The 25,757-nt window shown below is 50.5% G+C and overlaps 1 protein-coding gene across 3 annotated transcripts in view; it reads left to right on the top strand.

The window, feature by feature from the left end:
- Positions 1-25,757, top strand: part of ulk4 (unc-51 like kinase 4) — a 434,415-nt gene that overhangs the window by 206,749 nt on the left and 201,909 nt on the right. For all 3 annotated transcript variants that reach the window (XM_078413782.1, XM_078413790.1, XM_078413774.1), the window contains 4 exons: positions 1,054-1,175; positions 5,964-6,020; positions 8,969-9,020; positions 15,787-15,881. In XM_078413782.1, coding sequence (XP_078269908.1) covers positions 1,054-1,175; positions 5,964-6,020; positions 8,969-9,020; positions 15,787-15,881 — 326 coding nt within the window. The remainder of the gene's footprint in view (positions 1-1,053; positions 1,176-5,963; positions 6,021-8,968; positions 9,021-15,786; positions 15,882-25,757) is intronic.

Here is a 25,757-nt window from a genome sequence, read left to right as displayed (position 1 = left end):
AGGTGACGTTTCACAGAGTGCTGGAGTAACTCAGCGGGTCAGGCAGCATCTGTGGAGAACATGGATAGGTGACGTTTCACAGAGTGCTGGAGTAACTCAGCGGGTCAGGCAGCATCTGTGGAGAACATGGATAGGTGATGTTTCACAGAGTGCTGGAGTAACTCAGCGGGTCAGGCAGCATCTGTGGAGAACATGGATAGGTGACGTTTCACAGAGTGCTGGAGTAACTCAGCGGGCCAGGCAGCATCTGTGGAGAACATGGATAGGTGACATTTCACAGAGTGCTGGAGTAGCTCAGCGGGTCAGGCAATGTCTCTGGAGAACATGGATAGGTGACGTTTCGGGTCAGGACCCTTCTTCAGACTAATAAGGGAAAGTCAGATGCCAACCTGTTGGATGCTGGATAATCAGCGCTTTACTATAATTCACCCCACATTCCCATCAAATCCCCTGTCACCTACACACCAGGGGCAATTTACAGAGGCCAATTGACCCACCAATCCACACAACTTTGGGATGTGGGAGAAAATGTTAGGGGAGTCCAGAACCAGGGGCCACAGACTAAGAATAAAGGGGAGGCCATTTAAAACTGAGGTGAGAAGAAACTTTTTCTCCCAGAGAGTTGTGAATTTGTGGAATTCTCTGCCACAGAGGACAGTGGAGGCCGATTTACTGGATGAATTTAAAAGAGAGTTAGATAGAGCTCTAGGGGCTAGTGGAATCAAGGGATATGGGGAGAAGGCAGGCACGGGTTACTGATTGTGGATGATCAGCCTTGATCACAATGAATGGCGGTGCTGGCTCGAAGGGCCAAATGGCCTCCTCCTGCACCTATTTTCTCTGTTTCTATGTTTCTAAAAGCAGAGCACGCAAGGGAGAGCCACATGATAAACAGGAGCGGGTACAAACCCCACACACCGAGGTTGGGATTGAACCATGTTTCACTGCTGTTGTTAGATGTCAGCTCAACTAGCTGAGCACCTGCAGTGGCCATAACTTTGTTTGTAGACTGGGTTAACAACTCACTTAAAAGTACCTTTCTTTACCCATTAGGGAGTGGGCTTTCTGCTTTGCGTAGTGTTTCTGGGCGCAAACATCCATCAACCATTCAAGCCAAACAGTTGAGGACATGTCTCCCAATGATGTCTGTGATGCTCCACCTCGTGACTGCGCAGGTAATTCACCCTCTTGAACCTTACTTGGCCACTGTGTTTTAAACCTTGTGGGTGAATGGAGGGGTGCGCTGGGCACGGGAGATGCTTCAGGATGGTGCATGGCTTGTACGTGTACTAGCCTGGTATATTCAATGATTAAATATGGATGGCACCTTGTTTTAATGAAAGAATGACCTGACCCTGTGGTTGTTAAGGAGTCGATTGTACCTGCTGACTTTGTTTGCAGCAGATTCCTGATCAATGAATCTATCCTCAGCCAAAGCATTGACACATGAGTTAGTGAGATGTCTCCGCTTTCCCTGGGCCAGTGCCAGCGGACTGCATGGCCCTTTAACATCATCACTGCTAATTGCTGCCCACCTCCTTCCCCTATTGATGTAACCTGATCAATAATAGTGTAGGAAGGAACTGCACGTGGTGGTTTACACCGAAGATAGACACTAAATGCTGGAGTAACTCAGCGGATCTGGCAGCATGTCTGGAGAAAAGGAATAGGTGACATTTCGGGTTGAGACCCTTCTTCAGACTGAGAGTCAGGGGAGAGGGAAACTGATATGAAAAGTTACAGAACAAATCAGACCCAGCACAGATGACCGTGGAGCAATGGTCCATTGTTGGCTGAGGAGGAGGTGATAACAAAGGGATATGAACAGTGACACTAGCAGGATGACTAGAGTGGGGGAGGGACAGAGGGTGAAGGAATGCAAGGGTTACTGAAATTGGAGAAATCAATATTGATCCCACTGGGGTGTAAGCTGCCCAAGCAAAATATAAGGTGCTGTTCCTCCAAGTTATGTGTGGCCACACTCTGACTCCTCTTTATCACCTATCCTTCACTCACTTCCTCTGCGAGCCTCAGTGTGCTGGGACATGACACAGGAAGGGGCGTTCACACCTCACTCAGAGTCTTGGGGCCTGTGTGTTGCCCTGCCTGGGAAGCTTGTCAAGTTCTCAGGTAGACACAAGAAATTGCAGATGCTGCTTAACAGAAACGTTTTGGGTCGGGGCCCTTCTTCAGAGTCTTTGTAGTTGTGGGGAGAAAGCTGGAAGTGAGGTGGGGTGGCACAAAGCTGGAGGTGAGGTGGGGTGGCACAAAGCTGGAGGTGAGGTGGGGTGGCACAAAGCTGGAGGTGAGGTGGGGTGGCACAAAGCTGGAGGTGAGGTGGGGGTGGCACAAAGCTGGAGGTGAGGTGGGGGTGGCACAAAGCTGGAGATGAGGTGGGGTGGCACAAAGCTGGAGATGAGGTGGGGTGGCACAAAGCTGGAGGTGAGGTGGGGTGGCACAAAGCTGGAGGTGAGGTGGGGTGGCACAAAGCTCGAGGTGAGGTGGGGGTGGCACAGAGACAGCTGGAGGTGAGGTGGGGGTGGCACAAAGCTGGAGGTGAGGTGGGGTGGCACAAAGCTGGAGGTGAGGTGGGGGTGGCACAAAGCTGGAGGCGAGGTGGGGTGGCACAAAGGCAGCTGGAGGTGAGGTGGGGGGGGGGTACAAAGCTGGAGGTGAGGTGGGGGGGGCACAAAGCTGGAGGTGAGGTGGGGTGGCACAAAGCTGGAGGTGAGGTGGGGTGGCACAAAGCTGGAGATGAGGTGGGGTGGCACAAAGCTGGAGATGAGGTGGGGTGGCACAAAGCTGGAGGTGAGGTGGGGTGGCACAAAGCTGGAGGTGAGGTGGGGTGGCACAAAGCTGGAGGTGAGGTGGGGGTGGCACAAAGCTGGAGGTGAGGTGGGGTGGCACAAAGCTGGAGATGAGGTGGGGTGGCACAAAGCTGGAGGTGAGGTGGGGTGGCACAAAGCTGGAGGTGAGGTGGGGGTGGCACAAAGCTGGAGGTGAGGTGGGGTGGCACAAAGCTGGAGATGAGGTGGGGTGGCACAAAGCTGGAGGTGAGGTAGGGTGGCACAAAGCTGGAGGTGAGGTGGGGTGGCACAAAGCTGGAGGTGAGGTGGGGTGGCACAAAGCTGGAGGTGAGGTGGGGGTGGCACAGAGACAGCTGGAGGTGAGGTGGGGGTGGCACAAAGCTGGAGGTGAGGTGGGGTGGCACAAAGCTGGAGGTGAGGTGGGGTGGCACAAAGCTGGAGGTGAGGTGGGGTGGCACAAAGCTGGAGGTGAGGTGGGGTGGCACAAAGCTGGAGGTGAGGTGGGGTGGCACAAAGCTGGAGGTGAGGTGGGGTGGCACAAAGCTGGAGGTGAGGTGGGGGTGGCACAGAGACAGCTGGAGGTGAGGTGGGGGTGGCACAAAGCTGGAGGTGAGGTGGGGTGGCACAAAGCTGGAGGTGAGGTGGGGGTGGCACAAAGCTGGAGGCGAGGTGGGGTGGCACAAAGGCAGCTGGAGGTGAGGTGGGGGGGGGTACAAAGCTGGAGGTGAGGTGGGGGGGGGCACAAAGCTGGAGGTGAGGTGGGGTGGCACAAAGCTGGAGGTGAGGTGGGGTGGCACAAAGCTGGAGGTGAGGTGGGGGTGGCACAAAGCTGGAGGTGAGGTGGGGTGGCACAAAGCTGGAGATGAGGTGGGGTGGCACAAAGCTGGAGGTGAGGTGGGGTGGCACAAAGCTGGAGGTGAGGTGGGGGTGGCACAAAGCTGGAGGTGAGGTGGGGTGGCACAAAGCTGGAGATGAGGTGGGGTGGCACAAAGCTGGAGGTGAGGTAGGGTGGCACAAAGCTGGAGGTGAGGTGGGGTGGCACAAAGCTGGAGGTGAGGTGGGGTGGCACAAAGCTGGAGGTGAGGTGGGGGTGGCACAGAGACAGCTGGAGGTGAGGTGGGGGTGGCACAAAGCTGGAGGTGAGGTGGGGTGGCACAAAGCTGGAGGTGAGGTGGGGTGGCACAAAGCTGGAGGTGAGGTGGGGTGGCACAAAGCTGGAGGTGAGGTGGGGTGGCACAAAGCTGGAGGTGAGGTGGGGTGGCACAAAGCTGGAGGTGAGGTGGGGTGGCACAAAGCTGGAGGTGAGGTGGGGGTGGCACAGAGACAGCTGGAGGTGAGGTGGGGGTGGCACAAAGCTGGAGGTGAGGTGGGGTGGCACAAAGCTGGAGGTGAGGTGGGGGTGGCACAAAGCTGGAGGTGAGGAGGGGGTGGCACAGAGACAGCTGGAGGTGAGGTGGGGTGGCACAAAGCTGGAGGCGAGGTGGGGTGGCACAAAGGCAGCTGGAGGTGAGGTGGGGGGGTACAAAGCTGGAGGTGAGGTGGGGGGGTACAAAGCTGGAGGTGAGGTGGGGGGGGCACAAAGCTGGAGGTGAGGTGGGGTGGCACAAAGCTGGAGGTGAGGTGGGGGTGGCACAGAGACAGCTGGAGGTGAGGTGGGGTGGCACAAAGCTGGAGACGAGGTGGGGGTGGGACAAAGCTGGAGACGAGGTGGGGTGGCACAAAGGCAGCTGGAGGTGAGGTGGGGGGGGTACAAAGCTGGAGGTGAGGTGGGGTGGCACAAAGCTGGAGTTGAGGTGGGGTGGCACAAAGGCAGCTGGAGGTGAGGTGGGGTGGCACAAAGCTGGAGGTGAGGTGGGGGGGGGCACAAAGCTGGAGGTGAGGTGGGGGTGGCACAAAGCTGGAGGTGAGGTGGGGTGGCACAAAGGCAGCTGAAGGTGAGGTGGGGGGGGCACAAAGCTGGAGGTGAGGTGGGGTGGCACAAAGGCAGCTGAAGGTGAGGTGGGGGGGGCACAAAGCTGGAGGTGAGGGGTGGCACAAAGGCAGCTGGAGGTGAGGTGGGGTGGCACAAAGGCAGCTGGAGGTGAGGTGGGGGTGGCACAAAGCTGGAGGTGAGGCGGGGTGGCACAAAGGCAGCTGGAGGTGAGGTGGGGGGGCACAAAGCTGGAGGTGAGCTGGGGTGGCACAAAGCCTGGCAGGGGGCAGATGGGTAGACAAAGGCTAGAGATGAACAGACAAAAGGCTGAGGTAAGGAGTGAAAGTCAAAAGGTCATAAGTGATAGGAGCAGAAAATAGGCCAAAGTCAGCATGGTTTTGTGAAGGAGAGATCTTGCCTGATGAAGCTGCTGGAACTGTGAAGAAGTAAATAGTAGGACAAACAAAGGAAAGTCAAGTGGATGTTATTTACCTAGATTCATAGAAACATAGAAAATAGGTGCAGGAGGAGGCCATTTGGCCCTTCGAGCCAGCACCGCCATTCATTGTGATCATGGCTGATCAGCTACAATCAGTAACTTTTGCCTGCCTTCTCCCCATATCCCTTGATTCCGCTAGCCCCTAGAGCTCTATCTAACTCTCTTTTAAATTCATCCAGTGAATTGGCCTCCACTGCCCTCTGTGGCAGAGAATTACACAAATTCACAACTCTCTGGTGAAAAGGTTTCTTCTCGCCTCAGTTTTAAATGGCCTCCCCTTTATTCTTAGACTGTGGCCCCTGGTTCTGGACTCCCCCAACATTGGGAACTTTCCCACTAGTGGAAACATCCTCTCCACATCCACTCTTTCCAGGCCTTTCACTATTTGATGTTTCAATGAGGTCCCCCCTCATCCATCTAAACTCCAGCAAGTACAGGCCCAATGCCGACAAACGCTCATCATATGTTAACCATTATTTGTGTCTGTAAAGTACAACGTATACACCAGCTTCTGTCTGCAGGCTGAAAAAATCCATTGTATAGTTGACATAGAAGCAGGTTTTATGGCAGACGTTATCACCTTTCTCAAATACAATGGCAGGTATTAATTGTAGGTACAGACACTTTTACACAGGCAAATGTGTGTACTGTGCATCTTAGTATTACAGAAATGTTCAGAAAAGTTTAATATTTGGCACTGACGTTATTTACAAAGGTTGTGAATGATCAATTATCTATTTTTCAGGTGTTTAGACCACACATTATTAATGAGGAATTTCTTATCAACTGTGGCGCACTGCTTGTAAGTAATGGGTTACCATTGCAGCTGACATTAGGAGAAGGGAATGAAGTTGGATTTGTGTAAACTTGCTGTTTCCCACCCGTCACAACCAGCATCTGTGCCTCTCAGCTTGTACACCTCCATCACACCCTCCCTCGGCCTGCCTGGGTCCAAGGAGAGCTTCAGTGCCTCCATAAGAGGCAGCATCTTGCACAATCTCCTCTACACTTAAAGAGTCCTTTCTTTAAGAAACCACAAAATGGGTTTGGCGAGTCAGATTAAAGAAAGTCCTCGGGCTTTTTATACATCGACTGAAAGCAAGGGAGTAACCAGGGTGAATATACAACCACTTCTTCTTTCATGCCCATCATCCATGTTTCAAATGTTACATCGCTGTCATCGTCCATCCTGAAAGGGTGCAAGGGTCCGGCGACAATCAGTGGGAGCCATCACCTGTTACAATAGATGATGGTGCTAGCAGAATTAGTTCAGGATACTTCCAGTTTCCAGCCCTGTGACCTGGACGCTTCTGCAATGGGGCCAGTACAACTGCTCAAGGATCATGGGGGGAATCTGCTTGGAGTCAGGGACATGTTTGAAGTACTCAATGAGTACTTTGCATCTGTTTTCACCAAGGAGAAGGACATGGAGGACAGTGAGATTAATGTGGAGAACACTAATGTGCAAGGACGATTTGAGATTCATGAGAAGGAGATGTTGGGGGTTTTGAAGAACATTAAAATGGATGAATCCCTGGGATTTATTGCAGGTTATTGAGGGGCAAGAGATTGCAGGAGGTTTGACGAAGATCTTTGCATCTTCCCTGGTCACAGGAGAGGTCCCAGAGGCTTGGAGAGTAGCTAATGTTGATTCTTTGTTTAAGAAGGAAAGTAGGAAGAATCCAGGGAATTATAGGCTGGAGAACATCACGTGATCGGGAAGCTATTGGAGAAGATTCTTCAGGATTGCATTTACTCCCATTTGGAAGAAGATGGGACTCTTAACAGTACTGACGTACAGAGGGATCTTGGGACCCGTGCAAAACTCCCTGAAAGTGGAAACACAATGATAGATAGAATGGTCAAGAAAACAAATGCAATATTCTTAAGGTCATAAGTGATCGGAGCAGAATTAGGCCATTCGGCCCATCAAATCAACCCTGACATTCTGATCGATCTTTCCCTCCTAACCCCATTCTCCTGCCTTCTCCCCATAACCCCTGTCACCCTTGCTTGCTTTCATAGGTCGGGGCATTGAGTACAAGAGTCAGGAATTCATGATGCAGCTTGGGTCAGGCCACATTTGGGGTATTGCGTGCAGTTCTGGTCGCCCCCATTATAGGAAGGATGTGGGGGCTTTGGAGAGGGTGCAGAGGAGGTTTACCAGAACGCTGCCTGGATTAGAGGATTAGAGGGTTCCAGCTACAAAGCTGGAGGTGAGCTGGGGTGGAGGTGAGGGTGGGGGTGGGGGTGGGGGTGGGTGCCTGGAAGGTGCTGCCAGGGGTGGTGGTGGAGGTGAGGGTGGGGGTGGAGGTGGGGGTGGAGGTGAGGGTGGGGGTGGGGGTGGGGGTGGAGGTGGGGGTGGGGGTGGGTGCCTGGAAGGTGCTGCCAGGGGTGGTGGTGGAGGTGAGGGTGGGGGTGGAGGTGGGGGTGGAGGTGAGGGTGGGGGTGGGGGTGGGGGTGGGTGCCTGGAACTTGCTGCCAGGGGTGGTGGTGGAGGTGAGGGTGGGGGTGGGGGTGGGGGCGGGGGTGGAGGTGGAGGTGGAGGTGGGGGTGGGGGTGGGGGTGGGTGCCTGGAACGTGCTGCCAGGGGTGGTGGTGGAGGTGAGGGTGGGGGTGGAGGTGGGGGTGGAGGTGAGGGTGGGGGTGGGGGTGGGGGTGGAGGTGGGGGTGGGGGTGGGTGCCTGGAAGGTGCTGCCAGGGGTGGTGGTGGAGGTGAGGGTGGGGGTGGAGGTGGGGGTGGAGGTGAGGGTGGGGGTGGGGGTGGGGGTGGAGGTGGGGGTGGGGGTGGGTGCCTGGAAGGTGCTGCCAGGGGTGGTGGTGGAGGTGAGGGTGGGGGTGGAGGTGGGGGTGGAGGTGAGGGTGGGGGTGGGGGTGGGGGTGGGTGCCTGGAACTTGCTGCCAGGGGTGGTGGTGGAGGTGAGGGTGGGGGTGGAGGTGGGGGTGGTGGTGGAGGTGTGGGTGGGGGTGGAGGTGGGGGTGGGGGTGGGGGTGGGGGTGGGGGCGGGGGTGGAGGTGGAGGTGGAGGTGGGGGTGGGGGTGGGGGTGGGTGCCTGGAACGTGCTGCCAGGGGTGGTGGTGGAGGCTGATATGATAACAGTGTTTAAGAGGCTTTTGGATTGGCACATGGATATGCAGGGATGTATGAGGTGAGACCACACCTGGAGTATTGTGTACAGTTTTGATCTCCTAATCTGAGGAAAGACATTCTAGCCTTAGAGGGAGTACAGAGAAGGTTCACCAGATTGATTCCTGGGATGGCAGGACTTTCATATGAAGAAAGACTGGATAGACTGGGCTTGTACTCGCTGGAATTTAGAAGACTGAGGGGGGATCTTATAGAAACATATAAAATTCTTAAGGGGTTGGAGAGGCTAGATGCGGGAAGATTGTTCCCGATGTTGGGGAAGTCCAGAACCAGGGGTCACAGCTTAAGGATAAGGGGGAAGTCTTTTAGGACTGAGATGAGATAACATTTCTTCACACAGAGAGTGGTGAGTCTGTGGAATTCTCTGCCACAGAAGGTAGTTGAGGCCAGTTCATTGGCTATATTTAAGAGGGAGTTAGATGTGGCCCTTGTGGCTAAAGGGATCAGGGGGTATGGAGAGAAGGCAGGTACAGGTTACTGAGCTGGATGATCAGCCATGATCATATTGAATGGCGGTGCAGGCTCGAAGGGCCGAATGGCCTACTCCTGCACCTATTTTCTATGTTTCTATGTCTCAAATTTGTGTTCATCTTTGTTTACAGAGTCACATTAAATCTATTGATTCTGGAGAAACAAATTTAGAAGATGCAGTGGGTAAGTGCATCATTTTTAATTTTAACGGCATTAATTTTTTGCATTGATTTTATTTCCCCCATTCTTTCAAGATGATACCCAGCAATGGTGGATGGGAAGAAAAGATCAAAGCAGATTAAATGAAGCCATTTGAAATGGCCTTTCCAGTAACTCGTCACCACCTTATGACGTGGGAGCTTTGTGATAGGTTCCAGCTGTTGCACTTTGCCACATTTCTTAAGAAGCTGGTGCCTGGTTAGAGATTGAGCATGGAAACATATCGTTGGGCCCACTGACTCCACACTGACCATCAATTACCCATTCACACTCATTCTATGTCATCCCACCTGCAATTTTGCAGAGGCCCATTAACCGGTAAACCTGCATGTCTTTGGGACGTGGGAGGAAACCGGTGCACCCGGACTCGGGGAGAACGTGCAAACTCCACACAGGCAGCACCTGAGGTGAGGATTGAACCACAGTCTCTGGTGCTGTGACACAGTGGCTCTACCACCTGTGCCACTGTGACTTCCCAATTGACAAACAAATGGATGGTTTTAAATTGGAGTTGTACCTGCTTTCTCAAATCAGGCATGAAGGATGTGCAATGTTATGTGAAGAGTGTGGCTGTCACCCATCATTAACTGGTTGTGTGTGCAAACAAGCTGCCACGATGCTGGCTAATCTTCAAAATGGTTCACTGGTATTAAAATGCTTTGGGAGAGCCGCAGGCCCTGAGACGAGCTGTGTAAATGTAAGTCTTTCCAGTCTATTGGGCTGTAACAAAGTCACCGTTGCATTCAGACAGCAAGCGGAATTCATGAATAGGAACCACACTGTCCATCACTGTGGCCAATTTATGGTCACCAGATTCAGCAGCATACCAAAATTAACCACCACAGATCAGACTAGACTGGGATTCATCTCATAAATTATTTGCAAAAATCCATTGCAGATCTTGTGGACGTGAAAGCAAATTGCAACAACTTATTAATTGCCATTGACCTGCTGCTGTTGGGTTTAAGTCTTGTCGTCACTGAGGGTTCAAGCAAGCCCACCACTGGCTCTTTGGGATTGTTCCTGTGTGGCCAAGGGGTGAGGCCAATGTAGATAAGAAAGAACATCAGTGGTTCCTTCTTACACATATACAGAAATAAAGAACTGTTTGGTCACCAAGGGTTTGCAGCTCAGTTGAAAAGTATTTTAAAAATAAAACTGACTACTTAACAACTGATGAACCAGGGCACAGTCTAGTTTGTAGAATTTGAAAAGTTCATTGAGTTTAATTTATCAAAAATGATACCAAGATCCTGATAGCTGGGCACGTGGACTGAGGAATGGCTAATGCACTTCAATGCAGATAAGTGCGAAGTAGTGCATTTTAGCAAGTCAGACCAGGGCAGATCCTTCACAGTGAATGGCAGGGCCCTGAGGACTGTTGTGAAGAGGGATCTAGGAGTGCAGCTACACAGTTTCCTGATAGTGTCGCAGGAATATAGGGTGGTGAAGAAGGCTTGTGGTACATTAGCTTTCATCAATTAGGGTATTCAGCGTAGAATATCAGTGCGTTTAGGTGACGGATGATTCTCTACGATAATCCTAAACACCAGTGCCCCGCAACAATGCATTCTCATTCCCCTTCTTCACTCCTTATACACCCACAACATTGCAGCTAAATACAAATCCAATCGATTTTACAAATTTGCAGACCAATATTAGTGGGCCAGATATCACAGCTCCATCCAAGACCGCAAGAAATTGCAGAAAATTGTGGATGCAGCCCAGACCTTCACACAAACCAACCTCCCTTCCATTGACTCCATCTACACCTCACGCTGTCTCGGCAAGGCCAGCAACATAATAACATATAACATATAACATATAACAACTACAGCATGGAAACAGGCCTGTCCGGCCCTACCAGTCCACGCCGACCATTCTCCCTGACCTAGTCTCATCTACCTGCACTCAGACCATAACCCTCCAATCCCCTCCTATCCATATACCTATCCAATTTACTCTTAAATAATAAAATCGAGCCAGCCTCCACCACTTCCACCGGAAGCCCATTCCATACAGCCACAACCCTCTGAGTAAAGAAGTTCCCCCTCATGTTACCCCTAAACCTTTGTCCCTCAATTCTGAAGCTATGTCCCCTTGTTGGAATCTTCCCCACTCTCAAAGGGAAAAGCCTACCCACGTCAACTCTGTCCGTCCCTCTCAAAATTTTAAAAACCTCTATCAAGTCCCCCCTCAACCTTCTACGCTCCAAAGAATAAAGACCCAACCTGTTCAACCTCTCTCTGTAGCCTAAGTGCTGAAACCCAGGCAACATTCTAGTAAATCTCCTCTGTACCCTCTCCATTTTGTCGACATCCTTCCTATAATTTGGCGACCAGAACTGCACCCCATACTCCAGATTCGGCCTCACCAATGCCCTGTACAATTTCAACATTACATCCCAACTTCTATACTCGATGCTCTGATTTATAAAGGCAAGCATACCAAACGCCTTCTTCACCACCCTATCCACATGAGATTCCACCTTCAGGGAACAATGCACAGTTATTCCCAGATCCCTCTGTTCCACTGCATTCCTCAATTCCCTACCATTTACCCTGTACGTCCTATTTTGATTTGTCCTACCAAAATGCAGCACCTCACACTTATCAGCATTAAACTCCATCTGCCATATTTCAGCCCACCCTTCCAAAAGGCCCAAGTCTCTCTGTAGACTTTGAAAATCTACCTCACTATCAACTACTCCACCTATCTTAGTATCATCTGCATATTTACTAATCCAATTTGCCACACCATCATCCAGATCATTAATGTAAATGACAAACAACAGTGGACCCAACACAGATCCTTGGGGCACTCCACTAGACACTGGCCTCCAACCTGACATACAATTGTCAACCGTTACCCTCTGGTATCTCCCATTCAGCCATTGTTGAATCCATCTTGCAACCTCACTATTAATACCCAACGATTTAACCTTCTTAATCAACCTTCCATGTGGAACCTTGTCAAATGCCTTACTGAAGTCCATATAGACAACATCCACAGCCTTGCCCTTATCAATTTCCCTGGTAACCTCTTCAAAAAATTCAAGAAGATTAGTCAAACATGACCTTCCAGGCACAAATCCATGTTGACTGTTTCTAATCAGGCCTTGATTATCCAAATAATTATATATATTGTCCCTAAGTATCTTTTCCATTAATTTTCCCACCACAGACGTCAAACTAATAGGTCTATAATTGCTAGGTTTACTTTTAGAACCTTTTTTAAACAAAGGCACAACATGCGCAATGCGCCAATCTTCCGGCACCATCCCTGTTTCTAATGACGTTTGAAATATTTCCGTCATAGCCCCTGCTATTTCTGCACTAACTTCCCTCAATGTCCTAGGGAATATCCTATCAGGACCTGGAGACTTATCCACTTTTATATTCTTCAAAAGTGTCCGTACCTCCTCTTCTTTAATCCTCCTAATTTCCATCACTACTCTACTTGTTTCGCTTACCTCACATAATTCAATATCCTTCTCCTCGGTAAATACCGAAGAAAAGAAATTGTTTAATATCTCCCCCATTTCTTCCGGCTCAGCACATAGCTGTCCACTCTGACTCTCTAATGGACCAATTTTATCCCTCACTATCCTTTTGCTATTGACATATCTGTAGAACCCCTTGGGGTTTACTTTTACATTACTTGCCAAAGCAGCCTCATATCTTTTTTTCGCTTTTCTAATTTCCTTTTTAAGATTCCTTTTACATTCTTTATATTCCTCAAGAACCTCATTTACTCCCTGCCGCTTATATTTATTGTATATCTCCCTCTTTTTCCGAACCAAGTGTCCAATTTCCCTGGAAAACCACGGCTCTTTCAAAGTATTATTCTTTCCTTTCCACCGAACAGGGACATAAAGACTCTGTACTCTCAAAATTTCACCTTTAAATATCCTCCATTTCTCTATTATATCCTTTTCATAAAACAACAATTTCCATTTCACTCCTTTTAAATCCTTTCTCATCTCCTCAAAATTAGCCTTTCTCCAATCCAAAATCTCAACCCTTGGTCCAGATTTGACCTTCTCCATAATGATATTGAAACTAATGGCATTATGATCACTAGACCCAAAGTGCTCCTCAACACATACCTCCGTCACCTGACCCATCTCATTTCCTAACAGGAGGTCCAACACAGCCCCTTCTCTGGTAGGTACCTCTACGTATTGCTGCAAAAAACTATCCTGCACACATTTTACAAACTCCAAACCATCCAGCCCTTTAACAGAATGTGATTCCCAGTCTATATACGGAAAATTGAAATCACCCACAATCACCACTCTGTGCTTACTACTAATATCTGCTATCTCCTTACATATTTGCTCTTCCAATTCTCGTTCCCTATTTGGCGGTCTATAATACACCCCTATAAGTGTTGCTACCTCTTGCCCCTCCGATTCTATCACATCTGAAACAATGAAATCCTGGAATATTTAATTGCCAATCGCAACCCTCCTGCAACCATGTTTCACTGATCGCCACAACATCATACTTCCAGATGTCAATCCAGGCTCTAAGCTCATCCACCTTTCTTACAATGCTCCTAGCATTAAAATATACACATTTAAGGGACCCATCATTTCTTATTCTCAGTTTATTTATTTTCCCTTCTTTCTCTCCTACATATTGGGTCTGAGTGTTTCCCTTTTCTGCCTCCTGCCTCACACACTGCCTATTAGCTATCTGTGTTTGAGTCCCTCCCCCCAACCGTACTAGTTTAAAGTCTCCGCAGTTATTTTAGCAAATCTCCCCGCCAGGATATTGGTTCCCCTCGGGTTCAGATGCAACCCGTCCTTTTTGTACAGGTCATACTTCCCCCAGAAGAGGTCCCAATGATCCAGAAACTTGAATCCCTACTCCCTGCACCAGTTCCTCAGCCACGTATTTATCCTCCACCTCACTCCATTCCTATTCTCACTATCGCGTGGCACAGGCAGTAAGCCTGAGATTATTACTTTGGAAGTCCTTTTTTTTAACTCTCTTCCTAGCCCCCTGAATTCTCCTTTCAGGACCTCTTCCCTTATCCTACCTATATTGTTGGTACCTATATGTACCACGACCTCTGGCTCCTCTCCCTCCCCTTTCAGGATATCCTGGACACGCTCAGACACATCCCGGACACCGGCACCAGGGAGGCAAACCACCATCCGGGTCTCCCGACTGCGTCCACAGAAACGCCTATCTGACCCCCTCACTATCGAGTCCCCTATTACTACTGCTCTCCTCTTCCTTTCCCTACCCTTCTGAGCAACAGGGCCGGACTCCTTGCCAGAGGCACGGGCACCGTCGTTGCCCCCAGGTAGGCTGTCCCCCCCAACAGTACTTAAACAGGAGTACTTATTTCCAAGGGGTACAGCCACCGGTGTACTCCCTAGTCCCTGCCTCTGTTCCTTGCCCCCCCTAACAGTGACCCACTTGTCTACCTCCCGTGGTCTAGGAGTGACCACCTCCCTGTAACTCCTATCTATAACCTCCTCACTCTCCCTGATCAGACGGAGGTCATCAATCTGCCGCTCCAGGTTCCTAATACGGTCCCTTAGGAGCCCCATCTCGTCAATCAAGGACCAGTCTCACCCCGGCCACTCACTCTTCTCCCCTCTCCCAACAGGCAAAAGGTACAGAAGTGTAAAAACGCACACCTCCAGATTCAGGAACAGTTTCTTCCCAGCTGTTATCAGGCAACTGAACCATCCTATCACCAATTAGAGAGCGGTCCTGACCTCCCGTCTCTCTTTAATCGTATTTTACTGGACGTTACCTTGCACTAAACATATTCCCTTTGTCCTGCATCTGTACACTGTGGATGACTTGATTATAATGATGTCTAGTCTTTCTGCTGACTGGGTAGCACACAACAAGAATGCTTTTCACTGTACCTCGGTACATATGACAATAATAAACTAAACTAAAACTAAAGATGTGACGTTATATATCAGTTATGCAAGATGTTGATGAGGCTGCATTTGGAGTATTTTATTCAGTTTTGGTCACCTTGCGATGGGAAGAATGTAATTTAGGTGTGAATCGTGCATTTGCGAAGGTGTTGCTGGGACTCGAGGGCCTGAGCTATAGAGAGAGGTTGGGCAGGTTACTACTTCATTCCTTAGAGCACAAGCTAAGGGGTGATTTTATAGAGGTGTATAAAATCATGAGGAGAATCGATACGGTGAATGCACAGAGTCTTTTACCCAGAGTAGGGGAAACACGAACCAGAGGACATACTTTAAGGTGAGAGTAGAAAAATGTAAAGATTTAACCTGAGGGGCATCTTTTTCACACAGAGGGTATTGGGTGCATGGAACGAACTGCCAGAGGAGGTAGTTGAGACAGGTAAACATCGCAAAGTTTAAAGGGACTTGGACAGTTACATGGATAGGAAAGGTTTAGAGTGAAATGGGCCAAACGAGGGCAAATGGGACCAGCTTAGATTGGCATCCTGGTTGCAGTAGACAAGTTGGGCTGAAGGGCCTGTTGCCCTGTGGTATGACACTATGACTCTTTAAAATAAAGCAGATTTTAACAACTGCTGGATCGAGATGTAGTATGTAGGGCTAGAATTTGAAAGAGTTCCTCGCAATCTAAAGTGCAAGTGATATTTAGCAGCTGATATTTAACAGCTTCTCATTGTACATCAGTAAACGTGACAGTTATAAAACTAACACCAGACAGTTCACTTCTCAACTACGGTAATATTTTGGTTTGTTGAACCTTAGGTCAGACTGGTTCGGAAGAATTGATCAGGATGGTCTTTTCATCGTGGGAGGCAGTGACACAACACCCACTGCTGCTGGCTTCACATCTGCCCACAGTAAGTAAGCAGCATGATCATATACAAATGTGACAGGACAGATCAATGATTTAAAAAGCAACCAGGTGGCACAAGTTAAAAACATGTATTCAATTATTTAAAAATAACATTTACAATGCAATAAAACAAAACAGAACTCACCACCAGAATACAATACAAACAAATATACCAAATGAAACTATTCTACAACTATATTACAATCCCTGACCAGCATGCATCCAACCCCCCGTGATGCCCAGCGGTCCCGCATATCCCCCAGGATGCCCGTGGACAGCGTGCAGTCCCTCACCAACACCACCCGGGCGCGGACGTAACCCCGGAATAGAGGCCCACGTCCGCCTGTTGCCGTGACTCACGGATGGCCAGCTTGGCCAGGCCCAGGAACAACCCAACCAGGACTTCTTTGGCCCTACCTTCTCCCCTACGCACAGGGTGTTCATAGATGAGGATGGTGGGTGTGAAGTGCAGCCCCTTTAGATATTGAAACAGGGGCTGCAACCTCACACACTCCATGTACACATGGTACACAGACTCTCACAAAGAACATGGAGGGGCCACATTGAACCGTTTCACTGCAGGCAGGGCTCGTTGCTGAGTCACAGTTGTGGAAGCTCACTCAACACAGCCACACCATGGAAGACGTATGTGTATGTGTATATATACACACTGAATTGTTTATTTTCTCTGGTTTATCATATTTACAGTGTACTATGTTTACATATTGTGTTGTGCTGCGGCAGGTAAGAATGTCATTGTTCTATCTGGGACACGACAATAAAACACTCTTGACTCATGGCATATAGACACTGTAAATAAAAGCAGGAACTCTGGTTAATATTCCCATCGCTGGCCCAATATACTGAAGTCTCTCGCCCTAAGTGGGGGAATCAGAGGTCATGGGTTTAGGATGAGGTGGGGAAAATGTAATATTTTGGTTTATTGTCACGTGTACAGTGAAAAGCTTTTTGTTGCGTGTTAATAGGAACCTTTTTTCACACACGAGGGTGGTGGGTGTATGGAACGACCTGCTGGAGGAGGTAGGTGAGGCGGGGACTATTGCAACGTTTAAGAAACATTTCGACAGGTACATGGATAGGACAGGTTTAGAGGGATATTAGCTCAAGTGGGCCCGATGGGCCCAACCCTTTCCTGCATTGGTCTAGCACCCTCTCCTCCCCCACTCCCCCCCTCCCCCTCCACCCGCCCCACTCCCTCCTTCGCCCCCCCACAAGGTCCAAACCTCTCCTGCGGGACCGGCAAGCCTCACCCAACTGACGACACTCACCCACTCCATCCCCCCTCAATCCCCCTTAAAACTCCCCCGGGGCAAGGGCTGGGCAAGGGGGGAGAGGAAAGGGGAGAGGGAGCCACTAACCCCGGCCCCCATCGCATCGGTCAGCAGCACGAGAGCTCTCTTCCCCCACCCCACAGCCCCCATTGGCCGCCAATCCCATCACTCAGGTGGGTCCTGCCCCCGCATCCATCTTCGGCACCCCCCCTTCATTCGCCGCCACTCCCATCACTTGGGCGTGTGTGTGTGTCCCCCCCCCCCCCCCCCCTCCGGTGGCCATTTTGGTCATCCCACCCCCCCCCCTCCCCCATTGGCCGCCATTGTGTCGTCAAATGCGGGTGACGGCCTGGGTAAATGGAGAAGTGATTTTTTTCAACTTTAAAATGTCAATAACTTTAAAAATATAACACCAATTTGAATGAAACTTCGCTAACACACACCCCAGGACAATGATGAGTAAGGTGGGCCTAAAATTGTTGTGCTATCGTGTACCGTTTTGGCTGTATTTTGGGAGCAAACGGTCAAATATAAATACAAACAAGATGAGAGTTTTAGTAATATACTAGACCCGTTGGGCCCAAACCTCTCCTGCATTGGTGCAGCACCCTCTCCTCCCCCCCTCCCCATCCCCCCCCCTTCCCCTCCCCCCCCTTCCCCTCCCCCCACTCCATCCTCCCTCCTCCCCCCCTCCCTCCACCTCCCTCCCCCCCTCCCTCCCTAGGAGATAGATTTAACCTTTAAAATGTGAATAACTTTAATAATATAATATGGCGAGTCCGGAAACTTGTTGGTTGTAGAAGAAGTTTATTGCGGCAGCAATATTCGAATACAAAGGTTAAACAACAAGGTAAAGGACAACCATCAAAAACTCACTGTCTTCTTCGAAGACTCCTCTGAACTGAACATTTCGGGCGCCAAAAGCGCACATGACAACGCTGTCCAATCAGCGATGTCGCTCTCTGGACCAATCCCTACGGTCGCGCTCACACGTGACCTTGCTGGCCAATCTGAGGGTTCGACGACCTGGACCATTCTCTATGGTCGCTACATGACCCCCCCCAGAACCCGAGGTACGGAACCTAGCAGGGAGCCGGATTTCGCGACCATAACGAGTAAGGAGAGGGCAGCCTGAACCACAGGAGCAGGGGATTCCGGACTTGGAGGAACTGCCGGAACGGGGGGTCCTGGACTGAGCGGAACTGACGGAGGCCGGCCTCTCCTAGGGGTTTGGCCGATCAGGACTGGTTGATCCGGATCCAAGTGTGCAGGTTTAAGCCGGGACACCGAGACGAGCTCACTCCTGCCGCACATGTCTAAGGTGAAGGTAGCCGTTCCCTTACGCAAAACCCGGAACGGGCCTTGATAGACCCTCTGCAACGGGGCACGATGGGAATCTTTTCGCAAAAACACAAACTCACTGTCCTTCAGGGAAGGCGGTTCATGTACCATGGAACACCCATGACGTGAAGTCGGAACTGGAGCCAGGGAACCCACCCGTGCCCGGAGCGATGCTAAGACTGATGGGACTGGAGGCAGCTGGTCTGAGGGGTCCGGAAACAAATCCCCGGGTACTCGAAGTGGCGAGCCATACACTAGCTCCGCGGACGAAGCACCGAGATCCTGCTTAGGAGCAGTCCGGATGCCCAGAAGGACCCAGGGGAGTTGGTCTACCCAGTCCGGGCCTTCAAGCCTTGCACTGAGGGACGCCTTAAGTTGACGGTGGAACCTTTCTACAAGTCCATTTGCCTGGGGGTGGTATGCAGTAGTGGGTTGTAACTTGGAACCGTACAGTTCTGCTAGCCAGAGGGACGAAGTGAACTGCGGCCCCCTGTCAGTGGTAATAACTGCCGGGACCCCGAAACGTGCTACCCAATGGAGGGCGAAGGTCCTGGCACAAGAGGCTGCCGAGATATCAGACAATGGGAAAGCCTCTGGCCACCGGGTGAACCGATCCACCACCGTGAGGAGGTGGGTGTAGCCCCGGGAGGAAGGCAAAGGCCCGACTAAATCCACGTGGATGTGGAAAAAACGAACTGCTGGGACCTCGAACTCCTGTACGGGGGGCTGGACATGGCGCTGGACTTTAGCGGTCTGACAGGGAACGCAGGAACGTGCCCAACCCGCTACCTGTTTCCGGAGGCCATGCCAGAAAAACCGAGCTGCTACTAAAGCAGAGGTGGAGCGGATGGACGGGTGTGCCAGCCCGTGAATGGCATCAAAAACCCGGCGCTGAAGGGAGGGCGGTACTACCGGCCTGGGACGGGGAAGGGAAACATCACACCAGACTTTTGTGCCTTCCGACCCGCAGGCTACCTGAGCCAACTTCAATCCCGAAGTGGTGGACTGGTATGCCGAGGCGGTATCCGCTAGAAGCTGTGCCTCCGCAAGCTCCTGGGGATCCACCTCGCAGTCGACCGCCGAAATAGGGGAAAAAGCAGGTCTAGACAGGGCGTCAGCAACGGCATTAAGCTTACCCGCGACATGACGGACATCGGTGGTAAATTCGGAGATGGCAGTCAGGTGCCGCTGCTGGCGGGCCGACCATGGGTCAGACAATTTGAAAAATGCAAATGTTAATGGTTTGTGGTCCGTAAAGGCCACAAATGGGCGGCCCTCAAGGAAGTACCTGAAATGACGAACAGCTAAATAGAGAGCCAAAAGCTCTCGGTCAAATGCGCTATACTTCAGCTCAGCCGAATTTAGTTGCCGGCTGAAAAACGCCAAGGGCTGCCAACGGCCACCGACCTGCTGCTCCAAGACCCCGCCCACCGCCACGTCAGAGGCGTCAACCGTCAGGGCCGTGGGGGCGGAGGGGCTCGGGTGGACCAACATGGTGGCGTCTGCCAAAGCTGCCTTAGCTGCTGTAAAAGCCGACTCTGCGGCCGTGGACCATATCAACTCTACCGGTTTTCCCGCAAGGCACTGGAAGAGCGGGCGCATGACCCGCGCAGCTGCCGGAACGAACCTATGGTAGAAGTTAACCATACCTACGAACTCCTGTAGTCCTTTTACTGTGGTGGGCCTGGGAAATGCCCGGATAGCCTCCACCTTCTCGGGCAAAGGGGAGGCGCCGGCAGGGGTAATTCTGTGCCCTAGAAAATCAAGAGAAGGGAGGCCGAATTGACACTTGGAGGGTTGGATAATGAGCCCGTGGTCTTGGAGCCGCTGGAACACAGTCCACAAGTGGACCTGGTGTTCCTGCACTGAGGGGCTGGCGACCAGGATGTCGTCTAAATAAATAAACAAAAAGGGTAAACCCCGACCCACACGGTCCATCAGTCGTTGGAAAGCCTGTGCCGCGTTCTTTAAACCGAAAGGCATACGCAAACATTCGAACAACCCGAACGGAGTAATCGCTGGCAGTTTTCTGTATGTCCTCCGGCCGCACCGGAATCTGGTGGTATCCTCGCACCAAATCGATTTTGGAGAACACCACCGCCCCTTCCAGCCCAGACGAAAAGTCCTGTAGGTGCGGTATGGGGTAGCGATCAGCCGTGGTGACAGCATTGAGATGCCGATAATCGCCACATGGTCTCCACCCCCCAGATGCCTTGGAGACCATATGCAACGGCGAGGCCCATGGGCTGTCGGACTGACGGACAATTCCCATTTCCTCCATCTTCCTAAATTCCGCCCGTGCCACCACCAGTTTGTCTGGCGGTAGTCTCCTGGCCCGAGCGAAAACGGGAGGGCCCTCGGTGCGGATGTGATGGACCACGCCGTGCTTGGCCGAAGGCGTGTCAAAACGTTGGATGAGCAGCTCTGGAAACTCCGCCAGGATCTCAGCATACGAGTCAGGGGCCGCGACGACGGCCTGGACAGTAGGGCTGGGCGGGGAGGCGATTGTCGGAGCGACGGGCTCCTCGCTGGCGGAGGGTCGGAGGTCGTTACCGCGGACATCAGGGACCTGTGAAAAAGCCCAGAGAAAATCTGCGCCTAGGATCGCTTGTCTGACGTCTGCTATGATGAATGGCCATTCGTACGTGCGGAGGCCTAACACAAGGGACATCTTCCGTATACCGAAAGTGCGAATGGCGCTGCCATTAACCGCGATGAGGGTGGGACCTGTCTTACCCTTTCTGGTTTCGAGGTCGGTCGGTCGGCGGCACTATACTGACGATGGCTCCCGTGTCCACCAAAAATTCTGTGTCCGTGAATCGATCGTGGACGTAGAGGCGTCGGTTCTGGCCAATCGCAACTGCCCCTATGTACGATCGGCCGAGGCATTTCCCGCGAAGGTACAAGGTGAGCGGCAGTTGCGGGATTCTCTACCCCATCGTAGGTGATAATAGCACCAGCCGCGCTTGTGCGGATCTTTTTGGCGGGCTTTCGGAGAACTGGCGGGAGACGCGGCGCCATCTTGATGTCGCTGTGGCGTGGTCACTGATGTCGAGACCTTGTTGATCGAACCGCTTGCCTTCGATTTAGCCGCTATGAGCGCGTCCGCTTTCTCTGCATATGCTTCGGGGTCCTTAAAAGAACAATCCGTGAGCAGCAGTCGGACATCCTCAGGAAGCTTCTCTCGGAATGCCTGTTCGAACATGAGGCAATCCGTATGCTCACCGGCTAGCATCATCATCTCGGCCATGAGAACGGACGGCCGTCGATCTCCGAAGTCCGGTAGGTGCAGAAGTTTTTCAGCGCGATCATGCCTATTAAACCCGAAGGTTCGCAGTAACAATTTCTTCATTGCCTCGTACTTGCTTTCCGCAGGCGGATTAACGATGAACCGCATCACGCGTGTGGTCGTCTCCGGTGATAGAGCGCTGACGAGATAGTAATACTTCGTCGCGTCGGCCGATATGTTCTTTATATGAAATTGGGCTTCGGTGTGGACAAACCAAGATTGCGGTTGATGTGTCCAAAACAACGGAAGGTGAACGCTTACTGCGCTTAACTCCGGTGTGCCAGGCGCGGCATCCAACAACGGGGCGTCGTGTTCCTGCATAGTCGGTGATCGTCCAGATCACGTCGGGGTCACCAATATGGCGAGTCCGGAAACTTGTTGGTTGTAGAAGAAGTTTATTGCGGCAGCAATATTCGAATACAAAGGTTAAACAACAAGGTAAAGGACAACCATCAAAAACTCACTGTCTTCTTCGAAGACTCCTCTGAACTGAACATTTCGGGCGCCAAAAGCGCACATGACAACGCTGTCCAATCAGCGATGTCGCTCTCTGGACCAATCCCTACGGTCGCGCTCACACGTGACCTTGCTGGCCAATCTGAGGGTTCGACGACCTGGACCATTCTCTATGGTCGCTACAATAACACTGATTTCAATGAAACTTCTTCCATTAGCACCAAACATTAGACTGTGTGAGTAAGGTGTGCTGAAAATTGTCACATTATCGTGTACCGTTTTAGCTGTAGTTCAGGAACAAACAAACAAATAAACAAGAGTTTTAGTATATTGATGAGCCAAACGCAAGCAGATGGGACTAGTGTAGGTGGGGCTTGTTGGTCGGTGTGGGCAAGTTGTGGGAGAGAGAACTAAGGTTGGCTGGTTGTTATCAGGCATCTGAACCATCCTACCACAACCAGAGAGCGATGTTGAACTACAATCTACCTCTTTGGTGACCCTCGGACTATCCTTGATTAGACTTTATTGGCTTTACCTTGCACTAAACGTTATTCCCTTATGTATCTGTACACTGTAAATGGGTCGATTGTAATCATGTATTGTCTTTCTACTGACTGGTTAGCATGCATCAAAAGCTTTTCACGGAACACGTGACAGTAAACTAAACAAAAAAAAATACAACGGGGGACCTGGTGTGGGGGGGCCGCCGGGAGGAAGGGTGGGCGAACAAAGGACGATCTGGCGTGGGGGTACTTTGTAACTTTGTCGCTGCCCTTTGTGTGGCGACTCTTTGCATACCTTGGATATGCAAAATAAAGAATGTAAGTGTGACTCATCACATGAGACAATAAAGTATCATTCATTCAGGTCATTATTTTATCTCCATCAAACAGTTGGAGCTCAATTATCATGGCTCATTCATACTGATGATGTTACCGGTGTGATATCTGCTGTATGAATGAATTTGATATATAAAAACCCCAGGAAAGTGTAAAAAGTGTGGGTGGGGGCAACAAAGTGAATTTGACAGTAAACACATTTTTTTCTGCTGCTTCCTGTTTAAGGAGATCAAAATGGATGGAAATGCCTCCATTTGCACACAGTTAGCACTGACCCCATCCATCATCTTGTACATCTCAATTTGTTCCTTTCTTGTGTTCCTTTTTCAAGTCTTAAGAAGTTAATTTCTCAGATGTTTTCTCACAGCACAGTCCTGTAACAGTGGGGAGCGGCTTGTTGGTTGTCACCACAGCATTTCCAGTGAACAGATTGTTCTTTTCCATCTGGGAGATGAGAGCTGTGTGAAGCTATGAAAGGGCAGCCCAGCCAGAGCATCGTGCAGCAGCCTCTGTAACATGTCAAACATGTGCTCTGTCAAGCGTTGAGTGTTTTACTGTTATATGCACCAAAAATAAAACAATCACATTCTGACTCACAGCAGCATCACAGCTCTGGAGACACAGTACTCATAGATAATAAAAAATATATTACAATTAAACAAAATTGATGCGAAACAAAAGCCCAAAGTCCCGTACAACCAATACAGTTGATAATATAGTTGATATTTGCAGTGTTCAAGAGCCTGATGGTTGTTGGGAAGAAGCTGTTCCTGAACCTGGAGATCACTATTTTCAGACTCCTGCACCTTCTTCGCGAGGCAGGAGTGAGATGAGTGTGTGGCCAGGGTGATGTGGGTCTCTGATGAAGCTGGCTGTCTTTTTGAGGCAGCGCCTCCTGTAGATCCCTTCGATGGTTAGGAGGTCAGTACCCGTGATGGACCGGCAGTGTCCATTTACAATGTATAGATAAATGATAAGGGAATAACGTTTACTGCAAGGTAGAGCCAACAAAGTCCGATCACGGATAGTCTGAGGGTCATCAAAGAGGTGGTTGGTAGTTCAGCACTGCTCTCTGGTTGTGGTAGGATGGTTCAGTTGCCTGATAGCAGCTAAGAAGAAACTGTCCCTGAATCTGGAGGTGTACATTTTCACACTTCTGTACCTCTTGCCTGATGGGAGAGGGGAGAAGAGGGAATGACCGGGGTGAGACTGGTCCTTGATGTTGCTGCTGGCCTTGCCGAAGCAGTGTGAGGTATAGATGGAGTCAGTGGAAGGGAGGTTGGTTTGTGTGATGGTCGGGGCTGTGTCCACAATTCTCTGCAATTCCTTGCGGTCCTGGATGGAGCTGTTCCCAAACCAGGTTGTGATGCATCCCAACAAAATGCTTGCTATGGAGCATCTGTAGAAATTGGTGAGAGTTGTGGGGGACATGCCGAACTTCCTGCGCCGTGATATTGACTCCTAGGTATCTGACGTTTTCAACCATCTCTACTTCGGCACCGTCAATGCAAGCTGGGGCATGTGCACCGCTTCACTTCCTGAAGTCCATCACCATCTCCTTAGTCTTGCTGACATTGAGAGAAAGGTTGTTGTCTTGACACCAGGACACAAAGTTCAATCTCCTTCCTGTACTCTGTCTCATCATTGTTTGATATCCGGCCCACAATGGTGGCGTCGTCTGTGAATTTGAAACTTGAATGAGATGTGTACATGGCCACACAGTGGTGGGTATACAAGGAGTAAAGAAGGGGGCTGTGAACGCATCCTTGCACAGCACCAGTGATGAGGATGATCGTGGCGGATGATTTGTCCCCTATCCTCACTGACTGGGGTTTGTTGGTCAGGAAGTCAGTGATCGGAAAGTCAGCATGGATTTATGAAGGGGAAATCATGCTCGACTAACCTTTTGGAATTGTTTGAGGATGTAACAAGTATTGACATGGATAGATAACTGGTTGGCAGACAGGAAGCAAAGAGTAGGAATTAACGGGTCCTTTTCAGAATGACAGGCAGTGACTAGTGGGGTGCTGCAAGGCTTGGTCCTGGGACCCCCGTTGTTTACAATATATTAACGATTTAGACGAGGGAATAAATGTAACATCTCTAAGTTTGCGGATGACACAAAGCTGGATGGCAGTGTGAAACAGTGAGGAGGATGCTATGAGACTGCAATGTGACTTGGATAGGTTGGGCGAGTGGGCAGATGTATGGCAGATGCAGTATAATGTGGATAAATGTGAGGTTATCCACTTTGGTGTCAAGAACAGGAAGGCAGATTATTATCTGAATGGAGACAGATTAGGAGAAGGGGAGGTGCAACAAGACCTGGGTGTCCTTGTACATCAGTCACTGAAAGTAAGCATGCAGATACAGCAGGCAGTGAAGAAAGTTAATGGCATGTTGGCTTTCATTACGAGAGGATTTGAGTTTAGGAGCAAGGAGTTTCTACTGCAGTTGTACAGGGCCCTGGTGAGACCACTCCTGGAGTAATGTGTGCAATTTTGGTCTCCTAATTTGACGAAGGTCATTATTGCTATTGAGGGAGTGCAGCGTAGGTTCACCAGGTTAATTCCCAGGATGGCGGGACTGACGTTTGATGAAAGAATGGGTCAACCGGACTTGTATTCACTGGAATTTAGAAGGATGAGAGGGGATCTTATAGA

The sequence above is a fragment of the Rhinoraja longicauda genome, chromosome 2 (assembly GCF_053455715.1).
Source record: "Rhinoraja longicauda isolate Sanriku21f chromosome 2, sRhiLon1.1, whole genome shotgun sequence".
Taxonomy (NCBI): Eukaryota; Metazoa; Chordata; class Chondrichthyes; order Rajiformes; family Arhynchobatidae; genus Rhinoraja; species Rhinoraja longicauda.
The sequence above is the reverse complement of the archived record's forward strand: the minus strand, read 5'-3'. Positions and strand labels throughout refer to the sequence as shown.